The sequence below is a fragment of the Dryobates pubescens genome, chromosome 33 (assembly GCF_014839835.1).
Source record: "Dryobates pubescens isolate bDryPub1 chromosome 33, bDryPub1.pri, whole genome shotgun sequence".
Lineage (NCBI taxonomy): Eukaryota > Metazoa > Chordata > Aves > Piciformes > Picidae > Dryobates > Dryobates pubescens.
In genome coordinates, this window is record NC_071644.1 from 4,749,401 (window position 1) to 4,761,782 (window position 12,382).

At 51.9% G+C, this 12,382-nt stretch overlaps 1 protein-coding gene across 1 annotated transcript; it reads left to right on the plus strand.

The window, feature by feature from the left end:
• Window positions 1-630: 630 nt before the first annotated feature.
• On the plus strand, window positions 631-6,819 carry SRM (spermidine synthase). Its single transcript, XM_054175926.1, has 8 exons — window positions 631-845; window positions 1,012-1,132; window positions 1,443-1,535; window positions 2,681-2,834; window positions 3,573-3,656; window positions 3,955-4,100; window positions 4,989-5,111; window positions 5,668-6,819. Exons 1-8 carry the CDS (start codon window positions 700-702, stop codon window positions 5,683-5,685), a joined length of 885 nt encoding a protein of 294 aa, XP_054031901.1. The 5' UTR covers window positions 631-699; the 3' UTR covers window positions 5,686-6,819.
• Window positions 6,820-12,382: the final 5,563 nt, after the last annotated feature.

The following is a 12,382-nucleotide window of genomic DNA, read 5'->3' on the forward strand; positions in this document are numbered from 1 at the left end:
TTTGATGGAGATGACTAGTACGTCCACATGTATTTTATTCACCTGATTACATCTGTGAGTCAGATGGGGTTGTAGCAGTAGGAGGACCCCATCATCTGGGACTGTTTAACTGTGGTGCAGCGGCTGTTGAAGATTTGTGCAGAACCCGATGGGGTGAACCACCTGCTTCATGCAACCTCGGTGTGTTTGTTTCTCCTGAAGTCAGCTCTTGCACATAGAGGGGCACGAACAGTAGACCGGAGCCTGCTTTTCCAGTCTCTAACCCTTAAGACACGCAGACGAGACTTTGTTTCCGAGTGCGCTTGGTACCTCGCGTTTCTGCAGCCGGCGGAGCGCAGCCGGGCGCTGTGGCAGCGCCTTGCCTTGCACCCAGGCTCCGCCTTTGTGGCGCGGGAAGCCGGCCGTACCGTGCCCTGGCGGCCCGGCGCCCCGGGGGCCACGGACGCGCCCTTTCCCCGCCGGCGCGGGGGCGGCTCCGCTGCTGCCGCGCCGCCTCGCGTGGCCCCGGGGCTCGGGCCGCCCTACCCTGCTAGCGCCGACGTCGCCGCTGCCGCGGGCCAATGGGAGCGCTGCGGCGCCCGGACCGCCAATGGGAGCTCTGCGGCGCCGCGCGCTGGCGGGTGGGGCGGGGCGGCGCGTGGGCCCCTCAGCTCGGCTCCCGCGCCGGCGGGGTCAGGCGGCGGCGGCGGCCGGGCCGGGATGGAGCGCGGGGCGGCGGCGCTGATCCAGGAGGGCTGGTTCCGGGAGACGTGCCGGCTGTGGCCGGGGCAGGCCATGTCGCTGCAGGTGGAGGAGCTCCTCCACCACCAGCGCTCTCGCTACCAGGAGATACTCGTCTTCCGCAGGTGCGGCGAGGCCCGTAGGGCGTCTACGGGAGGCGGCGGTGGGGGGTGGAGGGGGGAAAAGCGGCGCCCAGCGCCATGCGGTGGGGCCTGGCGGCGCTGGGAAGATGCGGGGGAGCGCGGCCCGAGGCGCGGGCCGGCTCCAACCGCGCCTCCCCGCTCTGCCCAGCACCACCTACGGCAACGTCCTGGTCCTGGACGGGGTGATCCAGTGCACAGAGCGGGACGAATTCTCCTACCAGGAAATGATCGCCAACCTGCCCCTCTGCAGCCACCCCAACCCCCGCAAGGTGAGTTGACCCCGGCCTCCTCTGCGGGGTCTCCCCTAGCCCGCGGACCGGCCCCCGGCCTCCCAACCTGCCCCTTAGGACTACGGCGGCAAGAGGCTGGTGAGGGCTGGCTTTTCGGGCGCATCTACGCCCGGTGCTTGACAGAGCTGGGTAGGCTGCTCTCGTGAGCTCCCGGGGCGCATCTCCTGGGCAGGACCTGCCCGGGGGATCGCGGGGTTTTAAGGCGTTCTCTTTAGGCCGTGCCGTGAATATTTGCGAGAGAGCCGACCCCGCTGATGGTCGTTTTTCTGCGTTCTTCATTCCCTCCTAGGTGCTGATCATCGGTGGCGGCGATGGGGGAGTGCTGCGGGAGGTGGTGAAACACCCGACCGTGGAGTCCGTGGTGCAGTGCGAAATCGATGAGGTGCGTTGGGCTGCCGGCTGTGTGCGGAGGTGCCCCGGGGGCTCCGTCCAGACGGGCAGGCAGCCCCCCTTTACAGCATCCCTGGGAGCTGCGGCTTCACCTGCTGCCCCTTGTCAGCAGCAAGCGCCTTCGGTGCTGGTTCTGCTGGCGTGACACTGACAGCGCCACCTCTTTGCCTTGCGAGTCATCTACGTGGCAGCTGGCTGCCTCTTCCATGTGATTTCTTTTACACACGTACGGTACAGGCCCTTCCAGGCCAGTGTGGGCCAAGCACGGGGTCTGGAGAAGCAGAGCTCTGGCTTTGGCAAGGTGCTGCTTTCCCCTCTTCCTCCATGCAGAGCAGAGTCCGCTCCTCATGGAGCAGGGTGGTCACTTTGTTAAGCAGTCTCTTGCAACTGGAAGCAGGAAATAAGCAGGGGGGATTTGTTTCTGTGATAGATGGGCTGCTCCTTCTCCTCTCACTGCGTTTATTCTGATATTTTGCTCTCTTAGAAAGCTTGCTGTGAGAGGCTGATGAGGCTGTGCCCTCTCAGTGCCCCGCTAAGTAGGCATGTGTGCCTGATTTTGAACAAGCACAGCCTGACACCAGTATATTTTTTTGTTTCTACCAGCAGTGAGAAGCTGGTAATGTTCAGTGCAATTGTTGGGCCTAGGGCAGTGTAACCATTTAGAGAATACTATGTCTTCTAGGATGATTGATACGAGTGTAGATCAGAGGTGGAAATATTTCTCACCTTGCATCCAGAAACCTGCTGGCATGGTTTGATTGAGGGAGAATTTAAAAAGGCTTTAGCTGAGATCATCTCTGCAAGTGATGTCTGCAGGGAAAAGGAGCACAGAGTAGTTAGACCTGTAATTGTGTTGTCTTGGTTCCCCAGGGAGCTTTTGAAGCTCCAAGCTGTTCTTGTTGAGTTTGGCAAGGACAGACCAACAGTGTCGCTGAACCCTGGGGCCGTAGGAAAGGGCTGAGTGTAGCTTGTTGGCCAAAGATGCTGACAGCTCTTGAGAATCTGGCTAGCAAGTTGGATTTATGCTGAAGACATGGAAGGAAAGCAGCTCATTGTGCTGCTCTTGCAGCTGTACAGTAGCCTGAGAAGCAGCTCCTTGTAGCCCCTACTGACCTGCTTGTGCTTTCTGTGTTGCAGGATGTGATCCAGGTATCTAAGAAGTACCTTCCAGGGATGGCGGTGGGGTATTCCAGTGCTAAGTTGACCTTGCACGTGGGAGATGGTTTTGAGTTCATGAAACAGAATCAAGAAGCCTTTGATGTGATTATCACAGACTCGTCTGACCCCATGGGTAAGAACTCGGGCTGTAAAAGGGTGCCATATTCCACATTCCTTGTCCTTTTCTCTTCTGCCTTCCTCTTGGAAGCAGTGCCAACCTTCTCAGGTCCTTTCACGTGAAAAGACCATCACTGGGTTAGTTCTTTTGGTAGAGAAAAGGAAGAATAAAGACCAGAAAATTGTATTAGCAAGGCTTCAAGCCAGCTGTCACATTTCCCTCCTCAAAATTCAACTCCAGCAGCTATTGCTTCTGGCAGAGAGCTGATCCTTGAGTCCAGTAATCCTATGAGGGACACAGCCCCGTGCTGGCAAAGACAGCTTAGCACATGCGCCTGCTAATGAAGCAGCAGCTCACGTGCTGTTGTTGTAGCTGCCTACCCTAGAGTTGGCTGTAGTGAGGTTCCTGTCATTCTGAAAGGGAAAACTGGTGGTGAGAGTGACCAAACATTACAGAGCCTCATTTTAGAGACCTGCAGGTGAGTGCCTGACTCACATTTATTCTTGGTGTTGTCATCCCTAAAAGGCACTTGGGAGCAGGAGTTCAGGTTAACAGGTGCTCACAGCAGCAAGAGGGAGCTGCTGGGACTTTATTTGGCACTGCTCCTGGGCTTCTCCCAGGGTAAAAACTTTTTGCTCCCAGGTTATCTCCAATATTTGTGATCACTAAAAAGCCATTTGAAATCTCTCTGTGCAGCTTGGGCATTCAGAAAACTCAGAAGCTCACTGTCTTAGTCTCTCACTTTTCTTGCAGGTCCTGCAGAAAGCTTATTCAAAGAATCTTACTACCAGCTGATGAAGACAGCCCTGCGAGAGGATGGGATTCTTTGCTGCCAAGGTGAGGATGCTCTGGGCAGAGGCTGGTGCCAGATCTTGGCATGCAAAGCGTGAGGCACAAAGGGCCTTGGGGGAGACACGATTCCAGCTCCCAGCCATAGAAGCAGGTTTGATCTGTGTGCATCACCTCGTTACCTGCTGCACCGCGCTCGCTAAGCCTGGCGCAAGGGTCTTACCTTGCCTCTAAAATCGCCTGAGCTGTGTGGAGGGGAGCAGGTTGGGACTTGGAACCCCTGTTGAGCTGGCACAGAGCAGAGGGGCAGCTCTCACCTTGCATCTTGTCTTCCTTCTCCCTGTAGGTGAGTGCCAGTGGCTGCACCTGGATCTCATTAAGGAGATGCGTCAGTTCTGCAAGTCTCTGTTCCCCGTGGTGGAATACGCCTACTGCACCATCCCCACGTACCCCAGCGGGCAGATTGGCTTCATGCTCTGCAGCAAGAACCCGGTGAGCTTCAGGCACCTGAAGTGCCCTTCTCCACTCCCTGAAAACACCCTTGGAGCCTGTCTCAGGCTGTCCCTTACAGAACCTGAGCTGTGGTGCTGAGCTCCCACAGTTCTGGGGCTTCTGGAGTCATGTTGGGCTCCAGTTCTGCCAGCTCAGGGCCCCAGAGCTGCAGTGCAGCTTGCTCAGTGCTGAATGAAGTGCAAAACTGACCAGTGATGTAACCAGTTGCCTAAGGAAAGGGTATTGCTCTCTCTGGTACAATGGCTTGAAAGGGAGGAAGCCACTACCGGTTTCCAGAGCCTGTTAAGGCATTGTTTTGTTGATACCAGCAGATATAAAGTGGACATCTGATGACAAGAATCGGCTTGCAATGGGTACTGTGTTCATGCAGAGGCCTCCATATGGGAGTCAGTGTTAGGATGTGGGGTTTGCTCTCTCCCCAGTCTGCTGCCTACAGCCTGTAATGCAACCATCGCGTTGGCTTAGGGAGCCAGCAGCACTTCTGCTCTGTGTGATTTATCTGGGGCACTGCCATCATGCACTGTGCCTGACTTAATGCAGATGTGGATGCTGCTCTGAAGAGCAAAAGCCTTGCTTCTCAGTTGTTCAGGCACAGTCTGACAGCTTCATCTGGCACGTGGCTCACAGTAAGCCTGACCTCATGTGCTGGCATCTGTGAATAAGGGCTAGGCACATGAGGTACGGAGTGCAAACTCCAGCCCTTGGGGCTGGAGCTCTGCAGAGCCTTTGACCTCATACTAGAACAGAAGGTCATCTGTGTCCCTATAAGAGCCCTCTTGGTTCTCTGCCACACATCAGGATGTCTGTCACACAGCCTTTTTTGCTCCTTACCCAAATGCTACAGAGCTACCTGCTTTGTTTTTGCAGAACACGAATTTCCGGGAGCCTGTGCAGCAACTCTCTCAGCAGCAGGTGGAGGAGAGGAATCTGAAGTACTACAACTCTGACATTCACAGGGCAGCTTTCATTCTACCAGAGTTTGCACGGAAGGTAAGCAAGGCTGTGTGCTACTGCCCCAGCAAGAGCAAGATGAATTTTCTTAAGCAGCAGTAGGAGCATATAGGACTGCAGCCCTAACGGCTGCTGTGAGCAAGTCAGGGCAGGACAGCATTTTGTATGACAAAGGAGAGTATGAATCAGCCAGGGAAGTCTGGAGTTCAGTTTGGAATTGTTCTTCGGATTGATGTCCCATGCCTTGATGGCAGATTACTTTTACTTTACCTACCAATATGAAGTCAGAGAGTCTGCAGAACTGGTGTTTGCCATTGGAAAGCCCTAAAGGTCTTAGACAGGATATGGTTGTGGTTTCTAGTGCAAACAGAGGGTAAAGAAGGGATGCTCTGGTGTGGTTCAGTGTGCCTTGAAGGCTAGTCTGTATTTCTGTATCATTCCATCATCTCCTAACTGAGCTGCAACTGCAGGTTCCAGAAGAAACCTCCTTAGAGCATCCTAGGGGATGAAAGCCAGTGCCATGGTTGTGTTACAGAGCCTGGCAGAGGTGCAGCAGGTCTGTCTTGACACTTATTTTGCCTTTGGCTGTCTCCAGGCCCTGAGCGATGTGTGAGACTTGAGAAGCTGCTTCCTTCCTTCAAGTTGGACCCTGAGATCATCAGTGATGTGGTTGGGACCTTCCCAGCAGACTGCAGATTTGCTCTCCACTGTGTGGGATTTTTTAACCCTTTGCCAGCCAACATTCCCTTTGATGTGTTAAAGATGATGGGGCATAAGCCAGATAAGACTATTGAAAAGGTCCAGTGACTTATTGCGTGAGGTCAAAACTGTTCTTTCCAGTGCTGGAAACGTAAGATGTCTTTTTCCTTTCTCTCCTCCCTGCACCCATTCTAAATTCTCTCCTCCCACCTCCAGCCCTCTCCCAACTGACATGATGTATTTATAACTGACACTTATTTCTGTCTGCTGATCTTCTGACACCTGGGAAGAGTCCAGAGGGGTCACTGACTCAGCCTTAAGCACAGAGAGCGAGAGCTTTGTGCACGGTTAGCTTTGCTCTCTCCTACTGGGAGCTCCCTGCTGCTGGTAATGGGTCTGAGCCTTCCTGTCCCACTGCCCTCCTGCCACACCTACGCTCTTCTGCAGCACAGCTGGAGAAGTCACGGTGCAAACTGTTGCCATTCACAATAGGTCTCTCTCCAACCCTGATGGAGTAGCAGTATTAAACACCAGCCAGGCAGGCTGGCAGCAAAGTCTTGTGGCTTTTTTTTGTTGTTTGTTTGTTTTTTAAATCAGTTGGAAGCAGAATTGCTGAGGTAGGGACAGGTTGAGCCCTGCTCTTACCTCTGCTGCAGAGTGGTTCCAAAGAATGTTTATGGTGATAGGCGCTTTATATATATAAATATAAATATATATATATATAAAACAAACCTTAAATCATTGCCTGCTGTTAAGTACTGATATTGGGGAGTCACTTGTGCTGACATTTCTCTGATCTCAGTCATGCTGAGATGCCTCAGGCCTGGGTATTTGTTAGTCCTTAGGAGGCATCATTATTTCTAATGCTGCCCCCAGATGCTGAAGCTGTTTTTGTTGTACTCTGTTGTGAGATGGATCTGCCTCCACCTCCTGACTTCTGTTTGAAAGGCTCCGTGGCACCACTGTGCAGTGGGGATCTTCCCAGCACATCCCCTGCACGGCCTCACTCCCTTGCAATCCATTAAACACTCGGCTCTGGTTAAGGTGACATCAGCTGGGTCAGTGTCCTTCTTTGGGGAGAGTGTTGGGGTGGAAACAGTCCCTGAAAGTTTGCTGTGCTTGTCAGAAGACAGCTAGAGGTGCTCCATAGCTGGTCTGACCTCCTCCCTCCATTGTCTCTAGGGAGGACAAGTAACTATCAAAAATAAGCTGTGAAGAGTGATTCCATTGCCTGGTTTGTGTTGTAACCTGACTGCAAAATAGCTCCAGCTTCTCTTGTCCTCTGTGCTGCAGATGTCAGAACCTTAAGACTAAGCTGTTCTCTACTCCAAATGCTGCCCCTGAACAGCTTTCCAAGCTGTTTTCTAGCTGCCATCTCTGTGCTAGCATCATGTGATCCCTGTCAATCGCTGGCCCCACAAAGCTGCATCATCCTTCCCTCTTCTACAATTGGGGTTGCTCCCAGCCTGACCCAAGTGCTGAGCTTTAGCTGAACAGGCTGGGAGCGGTCACTAGGTGGCATCCAGAGAAGACAAAAATGTTCCTCCTGAAGGGAGGCTTTTTGGCTTGAAAAGAGGAAACTAGAAGGATCAGGCTTTTGCAAAGGTTGGGGTTGGACTTTTATCGTAATTGTGACCCTACAAACAGCATGGATGGTGCAGCCACTGTTGTGCCTACAGAAAGGCACTTCATTGGTGTCAGTGCCAGCCTCCCTTTCTCCTCTTTCTGGTGAGATTCGCCCCTTCTTTCTACTGCCAGTATCAGTAGAGCTTTGTGGTTGTAAGGGTTTGCTCAGCACTGCTAAGCTGCAGAGCCGAGTCTGGATCTCCTTTGTGTTCTCATGTTGAGAATATCGCACCCTTTGGTTTCTTAATTGAGTAGCTGTCTCCCTTCTCCCACAGCTACTGATTAGTTAGGGCTATGGAGGCATTTTCATTGCTCAACTCTTGTATTTATACTGTAAAGAGCAGACCAGTAATGAAGGCTGGTTCTAGCTACTCCAGTTCAAATTGCTGTAGGACCTGAACCCTATTCAGCTCTTCATCCTTGACAGAAAACTACCTCTGGCACTTTCTCTCCCCTGGAATGGGAATCAAGACAATGACTGTAGTCCAGGAAAGCCTTAGAGCAGCTGCCAACTAGTAACAAGTTCAAGCCTTCCACCCACCCTCGGTGAGTACAACAATGCCCAGAAGGGAAAGAGCTTCCTCAAACCTGTTACTACCCTCCACACAGCTAATTATTCTTTCTGTTTCTCTGAGCTCTTTCCAAATGTGTAAGTTTAGTGAGTAGCCAGCAAGGAGAGCAGGAAGACAAGGCTGTTTGCCATGGGAGTCACACATGCCTCTGTCCACAGGGTCCTACCTATAGCTTCCAAGTCACTCCAAATGGCTGCTCTCGACAGGAAGCATCAGCGCTCTGGTGCCTGGCAATAGCTGCAGAGATCAATGCCTGAATCAAGCACTTGTTAATGCACCAAGAGTTTGTGCATCTATAGCTGGTTCCATCTGAGCAGCTTTATGCCTTGGTCACCCCTGTGCTGGAGCTGCCACAGACTCCACATGCTGTTTAAGCTACTAGAATGGTGTCTGGCATAGCAGTCATTTCTCAGGCAGTTCTGCCTACAGATTGTCCCTCCCACAGAACTATGAGGTCTGAGCTATTATGCTGCAGGCTGCTGTGGCCAAGGACACCAGGGACTGAAAAGAGGCTGGACATTTGGGTAATGCCCAAACAGAAGAACTGAGCAGTGAACACTAGAAAGCAATCTGCAGAGTCTCTAAGTGGGCAAGTGAAAGACTTGAGTAACCTTTTTGGAGCTGCTGGCTTTTGCCCAAGGCTAGTCAAGCAAGGCTGTTCATAAGCAAAGATCCATAAAGCTTATGTTTGTCTCAACATGCTGCAGTCATGTTCCAGCATCTTGCTAAGCCAGGAGCATGTGAACAGGGATGGGCTCTGTCCCCAGTAATGTACAAGGTGCTACCAGAGCAGGTGGAGACAAGCGAGGGAACAGAGCCTGATGGGCTAAAGCACATCAGTTGCTTAAGCATCTTGGCACCTTCTGAACTGTGTCAGACTCCCTGCTCTATGCTTTACTCACTGAACTAACTCAATTTTTATAAGTTCAGAAAAGAGCTTAAAAAGATTAAGAGAAATTACTTGCCTGGGTCTCCTGAGCCCTTTCAGCCAGTTCATTGGCATGAGTGTCTTATCCATCCAGAGCTGATGGTAGCAAGGCCTGGCTGAATTATTGATGGAGCTTGGCTGGAGAAAGAGGCTGCTGAAGGGAGAAAAGTCATCTTTCACCAGACAACAGCAGCTTCAGTAAGCAAGCAGTCCAAAAAAGTAACAAGTGCCAGGAAGCTGGGAGAGAGGAAAGTTCCTGTGATAAAACAGTGGGGAAGAAGAGGGGAAAGTGGATGGAAGTGTGAAAGTGCACTTGTAGGAGAAGGGTCAGACAAAATGTTAAAAAAGTAAGATGGGAAATGTAACCAAGTTAAATACTGACAAGCTTAGTTGATGCTCCATGTGGAGGCTGAAATAAGTGCCTTTAAAATATGCAAAAGGTGATGAGTTAGAGCCAGGCAATCTCTATTACAGCACAGCGATGTGTGAAGCAGATAAGGTGGGGAGGATTATTACAAATGTTAGGGATTCCAGTAGAAGGCCTTTTGAGGACACCAACTCCATGGCTAATGGGGTTTGAAGTGCTGCTGGTGAGAAGGAACCACAGAGAGCTGGGGTAGGGGGACCCTGCAGAGGGGGACTGCCCTCTCCTTGGTTCTGAAGGCTGCTTGCAGTCAGGCTTCTCTGGGAAGGAATGTGCTTAACAGTGAATTGTGTGCCAGGGATAAGGGCAAGCTGAGGTCTGTGATGACCCTGTGTGTGTTTCATCCCCCTCCATCTGCAGCAGAGGAAGATCCAGAACTGTGCTATGGAGTGCCTGAGTTCCTGTGTAGAGCTCTCCCTGTGCTGCTGGCAGCCCTGCTGTTAACATCCCTGGAGAGCACTTTGACTGAATTCCCAGGAGGCACAGTGTGTGGGCAATCCCTCAGGATGTCCACGGGGTAAAGAAACATTCTGTCCAAGTCTTCTCCAGCCCACCTTGCCACCAAGGGGGCGAGTCTGGTGTGACCAGAGGTCAGCTGAGATGTCAGTAGCTGGTAACCCCAGCTCCTCAGCCAGCTTCCCACCAGAAGTGCCTCCTAATTGGAGCCAGGCAAAACATTTTGGGTGGAAAGCAGAGGTATGATGCAGTAGAAGTGTTCCAGAGCAAGCAGCTATTTTTGAAGATGATTTTTGGTGGAATCACTGAACTGTTTAACTTTGCATCTGGGAGTAACAAAAGGCTTTGAACACAGCACTGCAGCGTTATGCTCACCTGCCCTTCAGCCTCCTGCAGCCCCTCTGGGGCTGACAGACAGAGAAGGCAGCCCAGCTCCCCCCCTCCATCCCCCCAGAGAGCTGTAACAGCTTTGTAGTCGTGCATGCTCTGACAGCAGCATCCCTGCGGTACTCCCTCCTCCTCCCTGCACCTGCTCTGCAGCTCCTACCAGAGCTGAGGGAGAGCAGCAGGCTCCAGCCCACACTCCTGCAGCCTCTTCCTCGGGTCTGTCAGATCAGTGCCAATGAAAAGCCATGGCTGGAGCCACCACCTGCATGCTCCTTGGAGGCCCCTGGGGAGCACAGTGCCAGGGAATTCTGCAGGCTTGGCCTGATAAATGAGCTGTGATTTCAGGCCCATGAACAAATTGGTTTCCCCTTCCAGGCAGGCACATAACCGTCAGCTGACTATTGCTTTATTTATTGCACTGGCCTTTGCAGCTAGGGACTCTTGAGGGCAGAGAAAAGGGGTTCCAGAAACAGGAAAGCAGAAGCATTTGAACCATTCCTTCAGCTGGAGCTGAGTGCCTCACCACTGGGAACCAGACTTGGTTGTAGCAGCCTGATGTACTACTACATGCTTCAAGACATGGTGATCTGAACCCAGACCAGGCAACAAATGGGCATTAGATGGCAAATACCCAGGCCATAGAGGCAAGCAAGTGAGAAATTCTCTCATTCCTTAACTTCTGTATTCCAGCAGTGCCTGCACTGAGGAGAGGTCAGAGACCTCTTTGTCAAAAGATAAAACCTCTCCCATTACATACTGCTTGTGCACCCGTAATCACAAGAAGATGGAGGTTGTCTTCCTGTGTAAGTACATTCTGCTGTACTTCTGACCCACCTCTGCACGTCTGCTACAACCAAAGTCCTTGCACAACCAGACCTTTTCATCTCACTGTGTGCTGAACCACCTGCTGGAGCAGTCACACCCTCACCAGGCCCCTACCTATGAATGTGTTCACAGGCATGCTGATTTCAGACAGATCTGCCTCCCTGTAAGGTGGTAGAAACCCACCCAGGCCATGTGCAACATCAGGGAAGAAGTCTTCTAAAGGGGTGAGTCAGATAATGAAGTGTTAAGAGGAAATCAAGGAAAGAATTACCAGAAATGTTTATTCATCTAAGGGAAGACCTTTAACCTTTCCTGTACAGAGTGATAAGCATTTAAGGGTTGGCAAAAAAACAAATGGGCATTTCTTAAAGGTCAGACAGCTAATGCCACATGGAATAAGGAACAATAGGGATGCAGAACAATCCTGGTGCTTCATGTTGTTCAGTTACTAAAAGGAGCAAGTTTTATCAGTTTGGTTGGACCAGATGGCCCCCAGCATGGCGACCTGGCTGCACTGCTGCTGCTCTCTGTCTAGCCTTTGGGTTGCTGGGCCCATGAGGTTTAGCCCTGCCTCATAACCACCATCATGGCATTCACCTGCCTGCCTGTCAGCCCAGGCACATCTCACACTTGCAGGTACCTGCCCTTTGTTCCTCTTGAACAACCAAGTGTGCGTTCTCCATTTGCTATCCTCCCACTTTTACCTCTCCTGGAGCACATCTGCTGTGGGTCGTTTGGCAAGTCCCTGTGATTTGTCTGCTTGCTGGATCCTGGAACTTCAGTGCTCTGTCTGGAGCCCCAGACTGGCTGGGAAGGGTTTGACAGAATCCATTACAAGGGCTAAGGCAATTCCGATTAACTAGCAAGATAGTTCAGAAGGAAACAGATAAGGCTTCCAGCTCTCACAAGGGGGGAGAAGCACAAGGAGGAGACAAAGTTTCCAGAGGAACACTCATTTCTAGAAACTGCGACATTGTCACCTGTCCCCACGAGTCCACCTCACTCAGACACAGCTTTTTCTTTGTATCTTTCAGTGGAGGAATCCAGCCTTTCTTTTCAAACCCACAAGGAAGTGATGGTATCTTTCCCCTCAGGAGCATCCAGGGGATGGCTTAGCAGCTGGATCATTTGCAGGCACAGCTTCATCATCCTGTTTCCAGGCACTCTAATTCTGGTAAGTGGTAAAAGCAGGGAGTGGGGGTTTCTGCCTTCTGAGTTCTGCCACAGCATCCCCTTGGCTAAGTCACCTCCCTGGGGGGCTTTTGTATCTGCTACATTAGGGTAACAATTTACCTTTTGTAGTTAGGGTCAGAAGAGGACTTGCCCTGAGGCAGTGCTTCTGGAGAAAGGGCTAGTGGTGAAATGGGATATTAGCTTTATCTCTGCATCTCTC